Source organism: Cygnus atratus, chromosome 3 (genome assembly GCF_013377495.2).
Source record: "Cygnus atratus isolate AKBS03 ecotype Queensland, Australia chromosome 3, CAtr_DNAZoo_HiC_assembly, whole genome shotgun sequence".
Taxonomy (NCBI): Eukaryota; Metazoa; Chordata; class Aves; order Anseriformes; family Anatidae; genus Cygnus; species Cygnus atratus.
In genome coordinates this window covers 95,052,362-95,069,432 of record NC_066364.1, presented here as the reverse complement: position 1 = coordinate 95,069,432, position 17,071 = coordinate 95,052,362, and the positions used below count along the sequence as shown (strand labels likewise).

At 34.7% G+C, this 17,071-nt stretch overlaps 1 protein-coding gene across 1 annotated transcript in view; it reads left to right on the top strand.

The window, feature by feature from the left end:
• Window positions 1-17,071, top strand: part of MTA3 (metastasis associated 1 family member 3) — a 138,565-nt gene that overhangs the window by 35,240 nt on the left and 86,254 nt on the right. Inside the window, exon 6 of the mRNA XM_035562811.2 lies at window positions 1,010-1,127. Within this exon, the coding sequence (XP_035418704.1) occupies window positions 1,010-1,127 (118 nt within the window). The remainder of the gene's footprint in view (window positions 1-1,009; window positions 1,128-17,071) is intronic.

Here is a 17,071-nt window from a genome sequence, read left to right as displayed (position 1 = left end):
TATGCATTTTATTGTACTTAGAAAATAATTAACTCAAACTTACTCATCTTATAAAGGAAAAATACACAGACTTTTTCATGTAGTGGATATTTACAATACGGATTTTTTGTTTGTTTTGCTTTTTTTCTCCTGCCTAGAGGTGTTCGAGAAGTACCAGTCTTCCATACTCAAAATATCATACTCTGTAGTCAATAGATGGAGAGAGGGAGGGTCCTCTAGAGAGTAACTTAGTATAGGAGCTTAATTCTAAGTGCTCTGAACTGCTGTATGAAAAATATCTCTTCTCCTTTCATTTCCAGTGGAAGAAAATTAAGGTGTTTAGCCTTACTAAAGGCAAAAAAAATTCCCCATGACTTTGAAAGATAAGCCTTTAAAATAGCTTTGTACTGTAAAGTACCTTTAAACATAAATGCATTTTCCTTTGGAGTGTCTTTATATAATATCAGGCAGGCAGTGTTTTTTAGCTGGAATTAATATGTCTTTACTTTCATATTTCTACACCAAAACCACTGATAATCTGAAAAATGTTTCCGAGAACAACATTTACCCTATGCTGCAAATGACTGTACCAGATATGTCAATACTATTTTTGTGTAAGTCCTTTTCAGGCACTGACAGTTTTGTATGCTGTTTGAGACTAATTTATAAAAAGTCAGTATGGCAGAGGTATTTAGGAAAGGAAATTGGAAATTCAGAAAATGGTTAACTGTTTCAATAGATTAAAAAAAAAAAAGAATTTTTGAGTATGAATCTTTTCATTATTGCTCTGTTCTGAAATAACTTAGAGCAATGAGAAAAGCTTTGATTAGCCATGTAAAAGTATGCATGAAACATCTGCATTATTTAAAGTCAAGATTAATGTTTCAAAATGTTTATTCTTGTACCAAACCTGTAGTCTGTAAAAGTGTATTATAAGGGTTACTTGAATAATTTTCACATGGAAAGTGAGGTACATCTACAAATCTTATTTTAACATTCATTATGCTGTTGCAAATGTCTTCTTTTTTAGGATACTTTTTTTTATTCATTGGTGTATGATCCATCACTGAAAACGCTTTTAGCAGACAAGGGAGAAATCAGAGTGGGGCCTAGATATCAAGCAGATGTGCCTGACATGCTTGCAGAAGGTAAATACTTGCTCTTTGGATAGTTAAATAAATAAATTGTTATCTTGCATTATTATTTATGTTAGCATTCTGAACTAAACTAGTCACTATTGAGGCAGAGAAATACTATGAGGAGATGCTGCGTGATTAGCTGTGGGAAAGACACTGTCCTGTAGAGTCTGTGCATAACAATTTACATGTTTGTTTATTTATCTAATTGTATGGTCCAGTTTCATGCATGCCTCTTGGAAAGAAGGCACTGAAGGCCAGCTTGTTCTGTACAATTAACAACACAGTAACAGGATAAGTGAAAAGTGTTCTAATAGGGAGAGAAAGAATATAGACTGAATACAGAATGTATGCCTATGTGATTTCCAATTTTAAGGTATTGTCTTGCATTAAATCGTATTGGCTGTTCTTTGCCAGGACTGAAACAAACATTTTGAGCCTTGGCACATCTTTAAAAATCATTGGATCTTTTTCAGTCTAGAACAAATAGTTGTGTGTTAGTCTTCTGCTACATAGCAACTTTTTTTTTAAACAAAATTTGAAGTAAATTATCTATTAAGAATTTTGATGTTTGCATGAGCAGATGCCCGTGTTTGCAATTATGTTTACCTAGTAAATCTTAAAATGAGCATTTTTTGTCAGTGAAATGTGTACTAACAAAATGAAAAGTTTTCTGAGAAATACCTAGACAAATACTGTTTTTAAGAACGTTGGTATTTATTCCTTAATATGAAAAGATTATGCAACAGGAATGTAACTTAAGTCGAAAGAATTCTGAATATCCAAAATACATACATTTGTAATTTTAAATGGGGTGTTCTCCATTTGAGATGGGCTTTTTGCCTGCTGTATTTGTTGTCTCTTGTACAAAACAAGTACGATTTCTGCAAAACTTAATGGACTTTATAAAAGAATGATTTGATTTCTGGCAAGTGGGAGATTATTTTACTGTAGATACATTTTATTAGTTCATATGTGTTGTTGTTGTTATCATTAGGTTATTTTAATAGCCAAATATAACTTATAGGAGGACTTTTCCAGATTTGTTTATGAGGAGTAAAGACCTTGTTTAAGAACAAGGTTATGTCTAGAATATGATGCACTGCTATTCTTGCTGTAAAGTGTGCCTGTCGTAGAAAACCAAATAATTATGTAGACAGTTCTATGCTCAAGAGGAAAGCTTCTTAGAGGACTAAGAAAATGACCATCTCAATATGTCTATCAAGTAACCAGGAAGCATTGATGTGGTTCTGAAGTAGCTGGCTGAGTTGTTGGGGTTTAGAGGATGAACTGTCTGCCAGAGAGGAAGCTTTTTTTTTTTTTTTTATTCCAGCTGAATTCTGCTACTTTAATTGCTAACAATAGAGCTTAGCCATGGAATAATAAGTAATACATCTAAAGTAAATGTTTTTCCCTTGAAAATTTTACTTAGTTTGGAATTAGACTTTAGAAAAAAAAATATTAGATGTTAAGTTTTACTTCATGAAGACAGGACTTCATGCAACTGTATGTTACTCTTTTTTTTTTCCACACCATGTTAATCCCCAAAGTGCAGTAAGTGATGAACTCTTGTTGCTGCCTTTAGTAGGCAGTAAGAATCTGTCAATTATTAAAATTCGGAAACACTAAGTTGTTCACAAAACAAAAATCTGGAGGTATTACAGATCTTTGCTAGTTAAGCGATTAATTTACACTTACTTTCAGTGACTGTGGTGGAAAAAATAATTTGATTTTAGGAGGATAAAAATATCTAGATTGTTGTATATTTGGCTGATTATTATCAGTGTTTCTATAGCCTTCTGACCTTCAAGGAAAACAAAAAGATGATTCAGCTGATGCTGTGTCTCTGTGTAAGCTGACAGTGTGGAAGTTAATCCATTCCCTGTCAAACATTTTCATTCACAAAAAAAAATATATATATTAACCTATGTTTAAAATTAATGGAATAAAATAGATGTGTTTTGCAGATACGAGATTCTGTGAAGACTTCTGAATCTTTAAATGATTTTTTTCAACCTATACTTTAAAAAGTGGCTAATGATCTATGTCCAAGTTTTTATGCAATAATATACAATTCTTTAGGTGTAAAATGTCACGTCTTCTTTTTTTCAAAAAAAAAAAAAAAGAAAAGAAAAGCCTAAAGCAATCACCTGTAAAGAAACAGAATTTAGACAACTTCAAGTGAGGGATCTCTTAAGAAAAATCAGGTTTTTTATTATTGGTATAACGGTGTTATACAATACAAAACATTTGCTAAATTAAATCACATACCTTAAAATTTCCATGACAGAAAGTATATCTTTTTGGACGTTGTTGGTAGGCATATTTTGTTTACAGAAATTCCCCAGAGCTATAAAAAAAAAAAAAATTAGAAAAATTAAGGTGCACATGCTATCAGGTTTTTTTTATTTGTTTAAGTTTTACTGGCATATAAACACAATTCAAATGAGTGAAAGCATGCCAGTTCTTATTAGCTTTCAGAAGACCAGTCACAAAGTGGCTGATAAATGAAAATGTTCTTTGAACCGTGAAAGCCCTTCCATGTCCTCTATAAATATCCAAATATTTTGACGTAAACACACGATAGATTCTAGTAGTCTAAAAACTTGCATTCATTTTTGCATTTATTTTCTGATCATTTATTTTCCTGTCTGAATGGGCTACTGTGGCTTTTTTGTGTTTATTGAAGAAAGATATGCTGCCTTTTCATTTTTTTTTTTTTTCCTCCAGGAATCTATATTCTAAGGGAGGTTGTGGGAAGTTCACATTTTCAGGACCTCTTTACTTACTACAGAATGTGTATTGCAGAACAGACTTGCATGGAGGGTGTAACTTTAACTGTTGGGTTCCCACCATAAGTTGGAGTCATAATTCTGGATACTAGATTAAAACATAGGATCAGATTTGCAGAAATGCTGGGCTGTCACGCTCAGTTCATGTCACTGTGAACAGTATTTAGCCAATAGAAACCATGGAATTATTTGTATATGTTTATCTTCCGAGCTGTAACTATAATAAAATTAAGAAATAATCTTTTGGACAGTAGCGTAGAGTATGTTTCAACAGATGCATGGATAAGTTGAGTTTAATTTTAGAATCCTATATTTTCCTGTAATCTTCCCCCCCTCACTTCTCTAAGACTTAGTTTTCTCACCAATCTCTCTTCCATCTCTGATCTCCGTCTGCCTGTTGCTGATGTTGTGTGGGTTATTTCAGAATGTCATCCAGCAGAATTAACTATTTAGAGGAAATATTTTTTTTAAAGGGATACAAAATATAGAAGGTATGGCCTAATACCTTGAGAATACAGCTGCTAAATGATGATTAATTGAGTTGCGGGTATCTCCAACTGGATGCCTGGAAGTCACGTGTGGCTCTGACAGTCTTTCAGAGACTGAGTTGCTTGTATGTGAGAGGAAAAATAAGTAGAGGGAGTGTTTAAAGGCAGTGTTTATGAAGTGTGAATTTTGTAGGTATGAGTGCCATAGAAGGTCATATGAAGAGAGCAATCCTTTGAGAATAGGTTCTAAATAACATTTTGGAAATAAAATACAGGGGCGTGCATGTAGAAGTACAAACAGTTGCTTGTTAAACTAACACGCAGAATTCAGTCTGCTGTGGATCAGATGATGGGCGAAGATGTCATTAAAAGCTGATAGTGCATGAAAGAAGCTAATAAGTAGAAGCTTATAAGCTTCTGAAACCCTTTAGAAACTTGTTGAGTGCTTAAAAAGAATTTTAAGATTTATTTGTGGAAGAATAATCCTTTGCAACCTTACAGTAAACAAATATAAACTAAATTTAAATCTAATTGAAAATGTCTAAGCCTTGTTGATCTACACTGCTTGTGTTTGTGGTCGTTTAGCTAAATCACTTGGAAGAACTACACTTAGTGAGGACTATAGCTTTGTAGAAAGACCAGAAAATCCAGAAAGACTGGATTTCAACAGTCTATGATCTTTGTTATAAACACCTTTTGAGAGTAAAACCATGAGTTGGTCAGACAGGGAATGATAAAAGGGTTGGATGAAATTGTTTCCTCTCCCCCCTATGCCAATTGCTCCAGTCTTGCTAGACTTTCACTTTGAAGATTGTGAGTATTGTTACTTGCTTTTATTGTACTGGAGAACAGGAGACTATTCCAGAGCACTGGCTTAATTTCTGGCTAGTGTGATTGTAAATAATGTCCTTTCTCTTTTATCCACACATTCTCCAGTTGCTTATTCTGTCAATCTAATAGTTGTTTATTTTCAAATCTGTTTCCAGTGTGGGATAACATTCTAATCTTCTGTACAAAGCAAGAATAAAAAGGTTTATCTCAGAGAACCAAAGCACTCATTTGGGTAGAGAGCATCTTATATCAAGCATCCCTTGTCTTGCTCCCTCAGGAATAAGGTACCTGGTTCTCTGCTGTAGTTGGGTTTTGGTACATCTACGCACTGTATCTGATCAGCAACGAGGTGACTAGTAAGTTTAAGTATTGTTACTCTAGAGGAAAGTGTGTTTGTTTGTTTGTTTTTTAAAAGAAATTAAAAACAAACTATTCCCCCCCTTTTCCACTCCAACAAAATAAAAAAAATAAAAAATTGCCAAATTTATTCTGGGCATATAATTATTTTTGCTATTTGGTTAAAAGGCATACTTTCATGAACTGTTCTAAATATGAACAAATTGCTATCACCATCGACAGGTTTTATTTATCCCTGTTTTATATACTGAGAACTATGTTCCTCCCCTGTGTAATTTTTTTTTTCATTTTGTTTTTTCAAGAGGAACCTCAAACGGCTACTAGGTATGATGTAGTTATGATTCTGGGTAGTAGGTAACTTCTTAGTATGTGTTCAGTCATTGTTGATTTTAGTATGCTCAATATCAGCTGATTTTTCTATTAAGCCTTGAGACAACACCTTGAACTTTTAGTAAATCTCAACCTAAAAATACAAGGAACACCCAAAGATTAGCATGTTCAAACACTAATATTAAGCTAAAAGCATTAATACATATCAAAAATCTTCAGTATAATTTGGTTATCCGTATTGTAATACATGAAAAAGCTTTACGTGCGTGTAGTGTGATGCAGGTAACAGAGCAACCACCAGCCTTTAGAAATTTTATTTCTCTCTTGTAAGAACATAAGGTGGTTCCTGAGATTTAGCGCAAAACCACCAGCCAGAAAGTAGATTGTAGAGGGAAGAGCTTCTGAATTTTCTCTACCTCTCTTAAGTTGTTTGGGTGTTTGAAGTGTGTCTTTGGGAACCCAAAGCTTGCCAACCTATGTCGCAATGGGCAGCAGTGTAGTGGCAGCTGGTCCTAAACAGTCAGTGAGCAAACACTGATCTAAACAGTGGAAAGTGCCTGGTAAGAACACTTTACTGCTAATTAATTGCCTGTGTTGTAGCATCAGCTTCTGTCAGCTCATCCTCATGTGCTCATAATGCATGCTGTGAGGAAGCAGAAAGCCAAGTTCTTCACTCCTGCGTAATACAGCAAAGAGGGGAGCAAGCTGTATGGAGCTAGAGGTCACTGGGCAAAACGGGCATGTCAGAGCGGGCAGGGTGATGGTGGCTGCGTGAAGGGATTGGGTTGATGGGTGGTTGGTGGGAAATGAGACTTCAGTCTTCATACAGAGGCATATGGCATATCAAGAGGGGTTGGCAGTGTGGCAAGGAATGATCGGGTTTAAAGGTTTATCTAGAGAACTGGCTGCTAGTGTTAAGTGCTACTAGCCATGATAGCATACTACCACCAGCAGTGGCATTGCAAATCCCTGTTCCAGTCAGCCTGGAGTGGTGATCTTAATCAGAATCACTGTAACTGGGTATCTCTGAGAGGCTACCTGGAACTTTTGTGATGCTAATGGTCCCCTCCCAGCTGCAGTCTGGGTCCTAACCCAGTGCTGCTTATCTCTTGTGTCTGGGTTTAAGAGGAGACCACTCTTCTGCAGAATTCATAGTGGTGCAGGAATCTGATGCAATTAGGTGCTCTCTAGCCATTTAAACCAGTAGAAGGAGTTTGGATTTGGCAGGGAGGAGGAAATGGGGAGATGAGGACCAACCTCTTTCTACGTTATACAGAGGAAGAGGAGTTAAAATCTCTGAGATGGCACAAGTAGCAGCCTGTACCAATGATGTTCTGTTTGAAGCTTTTTTTTTTTCATAACTGAAATAAACTACCTTCAGAGTATCTGTATAAAAACCCAGAGTCCCTGTTGCACATCTGAAAATATCCAGAGAGAGTCTAGAAGTAGTGCTTGCTCTACACTCAATTGTGTTTCTTGAAGGCAAGGCATTTTAGAATTAATGGAGTTCAAGTAGCTGAGAAAATAGGAAGAAGGGGAGCATTTGGGGAAATTTAAGCAGTAAATTTCGGATGATGTTCTGAGAATATATATCCAAGATTTCTAAAACTTCTCTTTTGAAAGAGAACGAAGTTATTCCTTTAGAGGCATTTTCTAATGTTTTTTTTTTTTTTTTTTTTTTTTTTGCTTCTTATACCAACTCAGTTGCAAGAGCATGTTGTTTTTAATAGATCAGATGGAAACTATTAAATTTAGAGTTCAAGGCTTTTAATGTTTGAAAATATTGAAAGTCCAGGATTTTAAGGTTAAAAACTCTTCCAAGTGGAAAGACAGATAAGACGTTCATTTATATACTGCTTAGATTTTAATATTATGAAAGTTTAGGATGCTTAGATGCAGTGTATTTTTTTTCCTGGTTCTTTTAAATGCTTCCATATACACTAAAATTCTATTTCCGTTTAGTAAATGAAAAATTGGTTTTAGAATAACAGAACCCAGCTGTGATCTCATGAGGAGGGATCTGTTCTGTTATTTCATGGTGTATAATGCTCCCATTTATTGAAAAAACCACAGCTGGACTTGAAAATTTCTCATACTAGCCTGAGAACTGCAAGAGTTGTTTGAAGAGTGCAAATGCTTCTCTTGTCAAAAGTCTGTGTGCTGGATTAACTCTGTTAATTTTTATGTAGTTGCAATGATTTCATTCTGTTATAGACAAGATAAAAATCATACCTTTTTAATTCAGGCAATATGAAATATTTTTACAATATTAAGTATTCAAATACTTAAGTGTTAAGAATTGGAGAGCCATGTTTAAGGACTACGCGGACAGATGTGGTTATGAGAAATGTCTGACAGGATAAACAAATATAGCCTTACTGTCCTATCAGTTTTCAGAAAATATGGTATGTAACTTGTGCTAAGTGATCAGTTCTCTGACAATTTCTCGATATGAGAACTGCCTGCATTAATACAGCAGGCAGTTTTTTAAAAATAAAATTCAATGATAAGTCAGCCAACAAAATATTTCTAATTTTTCCCATTAGTTCATTAGTTTAGAAATATGAAACATCTAACCTTTTGCTTTAAGAAATTTTCAGCGTTGATAATTTGGAGAATATGTGGTTCTGGAATAGTTAACGTTTCCTTTGTGAAAGAACCAAATGTAGTTGCAAGAATAAGTTGCCAGATTTAGTTTAAACCCAGTTCCTTGTGTATGATCATCAAAGAAAAAATTGCTTTTCCTGCGCGCACACAGTAGGTGACAACAGTGGCAGCTTTAGGCTCTTTGAGCAATGTGTTGGCATGGGAGGATAAGACTTTTTGTGGGAAAAGCTGTTTACAAAAGTACTTCTTTAGGTGGAGTGGAGGAACTAGTTTGTGTAGAAGCTCTTGTATTCTGTATAGATTCTGTATTCTGTATATTCATGTACCTCTTGTATTCTGTATAGATAGATAGCAATTTGGCAGTCCACAGTCTGTTGTCTAAAACCAGATTTCCTGTATATTCAAGAAGACCTTATTGAGATTTAGACCACAGAAAGCAATGTTTAATTTCTGATACTGGAACTACCCTCAGGAGCAAGAAAGAAGAAGAAAATGTCTTCTTCAGTAGAAGAAAATGTTTGTGCCTCACTTATATTTCCTTCTGTAAAATGCCCCAGAATCTTGTAAAAATCCATTCCAGAAGGTTCAGTGTGAAATGAATTGAGACTTCAAAGTTATGGAAAAATTTGTTAAGTTTTCAGCAAAATAAATGACAATTTCAAAATATTATCCAAAATAGATCATAAGCAAAGAGATCTTGGAGGGTTACATGCTCAAGTAGAAGATGAGGACTTCCCATTTTTAATGAAGTAAGTAATTAAGTGTTAGAAGATGGAACAAGGGATACTGCAGCCAGATTCAGAAACTGCTGCTTGTGAACACCAATGGAAAACCAGACATAAAGTGTACAATTCTGCTAACTCAGTAAGATTCCTTTATGGTCGGAGCAGAAAAATGATGCCTAGACATGATTCATCTCACCTGAAGATGGACATCTAAAATAGATTAGAGGTTAGATGAGATGAATCTCGACAAGGGTAATAAATACACCAGAATAAAATTTCTATTTATGTGTACTCAAATATATTTTGTTCTGAAATGGAGTTTATCCTGGTTGTACTTTTGACTTACCATCAAAAGTCTTGTTCAGAAGGAACTGTTTCTTGAGCAGATTTAAATATGGTTGTCTCTTGTATGGTTTTCAGATTTTTTTTCTTGTTACTAAACTCAGTGAAGTATTTTTTTTTTTTTTCACAATTAACTGTCCAATGCACAGTCATCGCAAATAGTAAAATACTCTTTTAAAATGTTGATTGTGTCAAATTTTAAGAGGTTATAATACCCTTCTCTTTTGGCAGTCTCTTCTAGTGAGCTGGGTGATTTACGTGCTGGGCAATTAAATGTGTGTTTATAGGCTCTTTAATCAGTTTTATTATAAATTAAATAGAACACATGTAAATGGCCTCTTTGTTCCTGTTTTCAGTAAAGACTTCACTTACTTTTTCCTAACTTAGCAGATGCAGTGTAAATCTGTAGTTTAGTGTTGCAGCCACATAGTACAGAAGCTCAATTAGGTATTAGGACACTGCTGTATGAAACATGGTGTTGTATGAAGCCTTTAATGTAACACAAATAGGTTTGAAACAAAAATATGCATCTGTCTTTTGGGTTACATAGTAATTTTTACAATTTTTGTTGCATTTTGGTACAACTCCATGGGTTAGTTAAGTGCATACATAATTTTAATCAAACAAGCAATTACATTTATTTTGTTGGTTCTTTATAATATATATATGGTAGTTGTCTATTCCTGGAGTTGAGTTTTCAGATCATTCTCAACTTCCATGTTACAAGACAAATGATAAACTAGAAGAGCTGGAAATTGTGCTGCTCAGTAATTGCATCTTATAAAAACTGTTCAACAGTTTGAGGGGAATTATTCGTGTTTTTTTGTTCGGGGATTGTTGCAGTAGTGTTTTTTTTGTTTTTTTTTTTTGTTTTTTTTTGCTGTCCCTGTCCCCAGTTGTAAAAAACTTGTTTTGAGGTTGGTTTATACTTGAAGTCAGAGTTTTAACCTTCGTAACAAGAGATCTATGATTACCTGCTGTATTTGTCATTTTAAGGAGATGTGCATCAGTTCTCATTCTTCATATGTTTATTATGAACATCTTATTTTTCAACAACTTGAAGGAAATGATCAAATCACTATCCTCTCTTTGACCTGCTGGTTGCAGTGCGAGATGAATGGTCTGTGCTGTGCTGTTGGTGAGGAAGATTGTGAATGATTGCTGTTGGAAAGATGTCTTTATTAATAATGGCTATAGAGCCTTCTCTGAGGTTGTTCAAATACCAAATGAGTTCTGTCTAGTAGCTGGCTTTACAAAGGATACAGTTATTTATTGCATGCTGTGTATGTGCTTATTATCACAAGTAATACCTTGCACGGAGCACTTGCAAATCGCCTTTCAGGCTGTAACACAACATCTTAGGGTTTAATTGACTTTGCTGTATTTTTCTACCTCAGTAACTTTGCCTAAATGGACTTATTGTAAGTTCATTTTTTTTTGTTTCCTTTGCCATTTTACTGTAACCATTTTTTAAAAGAACAAACTTTTACAGAATGATTTTCTCGTTAAGATGAAAAACAAATGTCAAATGCAGATGAAATGTGCTTTTACACTTGAATAATTCAAAATAACATTTCATCATAAAGAAAAAGTTACTATCTGAATTATATATTTGGTTTAAATTTATGCAAGCAAGCAGGACTATTCATCTTCAGCATACTGTAGTCAAAGGGGCTTCACATATTTTTAATTTCGTTTATGTCAAAAAAAAATTGCAGGACCACAGATCTTACTATAATTTAGTAGTGTGGGTTTTTAGTTGGCTGTCTTTGAAGAACACAATGTCTGTGTGTTGTGGTATCCCTCTTTCCAAAACAAGTATTTTAAATATCATTAAATAATAACTGTACCATACTACATATAAATGTTATATGCAGTATCATTTTTCACTGTGTTTTCCTGAAAACTGCATGACTTCATGTATTGTTATTTCAGGAATTCAGAAAAACTGCTACAATCTCTCTGTGTTCAATCTGGAAATGGTGTATTCACTAGTGCTGGACTACTTCACAGTGCTAAACTTACCAAAATATCAACTAAAACGGGGGTAAGAGGGGACAAAACTTGGTGCAAGTCACACCGTTCAGATGTATTCATATATATCAAAGGAGTACAAAAAGCCAGTTCCAAAATAAAGGTGAATTTCTGGTGTCTCTTCAATGTTTGAATACTTGCCCTTGCCTTTGAACTCAAGTAGGACTTGTGGTTTTATGCAATACGTTAATTTAGGTCATTGCCTTTAGAACTGCCGTAAAACGCTAAAATGAAAGGACTGACTATTTTTAATATTTCTTTCCTGTAGCAGTAGGGTTTCTACCTAAAAGTGTCTTTAACATAAGGATCACAAAGTGAGGAATGATCTGGTTTTAGGACATTATGTCTCTGTTTTCCTACATCTGTGAAGTTCCTTTTTTGCATACTGTTCTGCAGGGTTTTGAGAAAGTGTCAACATTATTTGTTCCTTTCTTCTAGCCCTGGACCGTCATTCCAGCCATTCTTGGTGCTGCATTATGGAGAAGTTGGTCATACTGACTGCTTATAGTTTAGTTCTTGAGCTCAATAGTAATTATTTCTGTTTAATTCTGGGATTTTTAAACTCGATGAATTAAAGTTCTTTTGAGTGCTTGTGAGACCTTGCCTTTTGATCATCAGTTTCTGATTTATAAGCAGTGCAAGACCAAGCACTGGGAGAGTGCTAAAGTCTTTGGTGTTGGAGGAAGTTTAATTTGGAAAGGATTTCTCAAGTGAAAAATGACTGAATTTTTTATAGACTAGAGCTCTAGAGGGTAGGAGGCAATTGGAGTGTACGTGTTTTATTGGCTTAGAAAACGCTCAGCAGCAGTTTAAATTGCCTGTTGTAGGCCAATAATGGTCTTCTATCACCTGATAACTTTGATTTGTAGTCTCTGTACATACTGTCTTTATAAAGACTGTTTTTTCACTTCTAGTCTTTATACATGCATTATGCTCATATATTGAGTTTTACCAGAACATTTCTATAAATATAGAACTCATCTGAATGACTAGCTGAAATCTTGGATATCCTTCTGTCAGGCAAGTTAAGCAGGGATGGGTGTGGGGAAATTCTTCTGCAGTTGAACAGTAAACAGGTAATTTTTCTACACTTTTAAAATAATCTAAGCTTTCTCATGCTTCTCTTATTAAAGTAACTATTTGCACATAATTTTTTTTTTCAGAGTTGAACATAAATTTTTGATTTTTTTTTTCTGGATGATTGTTGATTAACCAGTAATGATAAGAATCACAAATCATGTGGGGGGAAAAAAAGTCAAAAATGAGTAATAAGAATTGGCTGCAGAGCTTTTATAGTGAAAAGTGTTGTGATTTCGAGTACTTAAGATCATCAGCCAGCTAGCTGTCTACGATGAATTCAGTGTGTGCAGAGTTGAACTCATTAAGTGCCATTAGTTAAACTCATTAAGTTTTTATGTTCACCTGAAAGATATTTCTTCCAATCCTTCATGTAGAACTCCTTCTCCCAGTGGCAATTACTTCAGCATTTTGTAACCTTTCCCAGTTAAGCTGTACATGCTGCTCTTCCCTCTCCTCCATCATCAGTTGCTTGCATAAAGCTGTGTGATGTTTTGTGATAATTAACCTCTGTGTATAAATGTATATTTCATTATATATAGTACAAATATGTTGGCTGTTCTAGAGGGGAACTAAAGAACTTGTAATTGGAGGAGAAAGTTTAGATTTTCTTTAGACAGGCACTTTTAATGTATGGATCTCTGTTCGTAGCTAAACAGTACAAGAAAATCAAATGTGATGCTTTTTTTCTCTCCAGTAAGTTACAGAAAAAGTTTGTCAGCAGTCTAAATGTCAGCACGAGAAGGTGGTTCACAAATCAAAGTCTCATTTTCAGTGGCTGGTTGTCCATTTTTGTGATGTTAAATAGAACATGAATCTGTGTTCAAAAAGTTATTTAGGGTTACCTGCAGTTAGTATACTGCCCAACAGTTTTGGCCAAAATCTGGTAAAAACTATATCTCCTAAATCTGATCCTGTATTTCAATTATAACTGAAAGGAATCTCTGTTTCACATCTTTGCAATGTAGTGAAGAAATACTGTTCCTGTTTCACAGGTGTAAAGCTGAAGCACAAAGGGTAAGAGTCCAGTGAGATCAGTTAATGGAGTCATAGAATGGTTTAGGTTGGAAAGGACCTTAAAGATCATCTAGTTCCAGCCGCACTATGCTTCATGAGAAAGAGACCTTCCCCAGCTTCCCAGTGTAGGCCTCCTTTAGTTACTGGAAGGCTGCTAAGATATCTTAATTCTTATATTCTTAATGCTTGGCACATACCAACACATTTATGAGGCCTTCATGTTTATGTGTTTGGTGTCTAGTGAGTATGGGTAATTAATGCATGAATCAAACCTCATGGCTAATTTCAAGAGATTCTATAAAGTGCTGGATGAATTTCCATAGCAGGGGAAACTCTGCAGCACAAACTATTGGTCTGGTGGCAATTGGTCCATGGCTACACCTGCCTTCTTACTATGACCAAAAAATCATGATTACAGATTTTCTGCCCTGTGTGAGTAAGGATCAAGCAGGTGGTACTTCTGTTTTGCATATCATAAAAGATGGATTCGCTCAGAAAGCTGAGCACTGCTGGTGTTTAGTTTAGGTGTTTGGATCGAAGTGAATGCTAAATTACTTTGTGAAAAGAAGAAAATTGAAAAAATAGTGCAAATTATACAAAATACAAGAAGAAAAAATCGTTTCTGACAAGTGTTATCAGAAAAGAAAATGTTCTCCTGGCTATTTTTCAGTCAGTTACATCAACAATTGTGAGTCAGTAGAAGTGGAATTGGCATTGTTTCCCTGAAAGTCATTTAGAAAACAAACACATACACCTACCTCACAATTTTATAGATTTTATATCTCAATTTCTTAACCATTTTGTTTTTTAAAAGGATACGGTATTGCGGCTTTGTAATCTGTAAAACTAAGAATTGTGTTGTGAGGAGATGTTCACAGAACATGTTTTCATTGGATAAGTTCTGAGAACAACACAGAGACCCTCTGAATCTAATGGACAAGTTACCTTGGGGCTATTTATCTGCAGCAGGCAAAGTCTAAAGGACTAAGTAGATCTTTAATTTCCTGTAGTTCAACTTAACAGCATTTGGTTAATAGCTTAAGTTTCATTTGTTTTGTTTTGTAAAACTTTACTTAGAATTGTTTTTGCCGGGGTGGGGAGAGATCATGTTTTCTTTTGATTAAAATGACAAACCGAAATGCAGAACTTCAATTTTGTTAAAGAAAAACTTAACATTTTGCTTTTTAAAAAGAAAAAACATGAGAAGAAAGATAGCAAATGATTGATGAGGAGAAAAATTGACATATTTCTGGCCATTTAGTAATGTTTTCCAGTGAAATTAATCTTTGGGATTAGATTGGCTATAATAAAATTTTATGTAGTACTCAAAATAAATTGGATACACTGATATGGCATACCAGGCATTCAAAAAATTAGCCTAGCACTTTTCAGAAGCCAAAGGAGATAATTGGTATGTTGGTGGTGGTGAGGGAAGGTAACACTTACAAAAACAGAACCCAAGAGCCTTCTTAGATGCAACACTGAAAATGTTAAAAGTAGAACTCCCCCATTCCATTTGTGTCCTGGAATCTGCAACTGTTCGCAATATAAGGAATGAATACTGTGGCGACTTTGATACCTGTTCAGTTTGAATATCTTATAACTATGCGTCAAATTCAATGATGTAAATGATAAATGTAGAGTTGTTGATAGAAATGAAGTTTTAGCTTTAAAAAGGGGTCTGCCACATTAAAAAATTCTATAGTGTATGGTACAGACATAGTTAAAGAGAGCTGAAGGAAAACTTTTTTCTTTAAATTATTAATATTTTGGAAGATCACCTCTGGAAAGAAGACTTGTTTATCTTACATGATCATTTTATACGAATGTTCAGGATGTACCAAGGAATTGCATCATATTTCTGTTCTTGAGGGTTTTATTCAAGGACTTCTACTGCACTGCTTGACTGCCCCCGTGATTTGAACTGCTTAGGTTCCTTCTCTTCATGTTTGTGTGACAATACCGGCCATTTAGGTAGAAAATCAGGAACGAGGCATACATTTTAACTGTGTTTTGGCAGAGACTGCATATGTTCTGGAAACCCACATGTGTGATGTATTTGCAATATTAAATATCATAGCAACAATTGCATTATATTTCATATATAGATTCTTTTGGTGTAGATTCTGTTGCTTTTATGTTATTTAAGTATATTTATTGCTACCATTACGAAGTATTGTTTGGCAATACTTCAGATTTGCCTTTATCAACAGTTAAAACAAGTTTTTGTAGTAATGATTATTTAATTACATGTACTTGAAGTAAGGTGTAGTAGCTCAATTTTAAAAATCTTTTTGAAAATTTGATTCAGGAGAGTGACATCTTTCGGTTCAATATCTGTGTTATGTTTGTATGATGTTTTTCTTTGTGCCAACCATGACCTGTCCAAGTCCTGGCTTTTCTCATACTTCTACAGTTAAGATCTCCAGGATATGATGTCCTGAAACAGTTAAGTAACATGAAAGATACTTAAAAACTATATATTAACAGATTGAAATGAAGTGCTTTGAGGTTATTTATAAAATATAGAACATCACCCACAATGTGTCTGTCACAGATGGAAAAAATGAATGTATTGACAAGTGTGTAGTCCATTGAATAAGTTTATAGACATAAAATCCTACCCACAAGTGCTAGAAATTAAGTTTGTCTCCAGTACTGGATGTGAATTAGCTTAAACAGAAGCATAAGTCCCATTAGGCAGATGAGTCTTTATTGCCTGTGTGTCAGAAGAAAGTCATTTAGTTTGTTTTTCTGAGAATATTCCTGAACCATTAGCCAGACAGCATGGTGCAGTTCTATCTTATGCTTTTGGTAGGAATGAATATATGCCACATTTTCCTTTCAAAATGAATGTACCAAAGAAACTTGCCACGTACAATCAGATTTCAGAAGAACCGGAGCTTGGTTTGCAGTCTGCTTCCAGACTCCTAAGTGTACAGGCTTTTTCATGTCTTAATGGTACTATGCATATTTAGACTGGCTGTTTTCATTAAGTCCTAAGAAAAAACAGAGACTGAAGTGATTTTCTGTGTACTTAGAGAGATACCTGCACTGCTTAGCTTTTCAAAGTACATGGCATGGCTCTATTTGAGGACAGGTTTTTATTCTTGCAGTAGCTCACAAAATTCAGAGAAGCTCTAGGGGCCAATTGAACACTTAAGTTCTTCACATCTTCAGTGAAGGAAGAAAATGCTTATAATCTAAAATATCAAAGGTGGATGATGACTTTAATTCTGCACTTGCCATTTGTTGTTGCACCTTACTATGTTGGTGTTGGTCGTGTCCTATAGATAAATATTCCTATACTCGTAGACTGTGTTGTCTACCTAATGAGCCTCTGTTTTTTGTTTCTC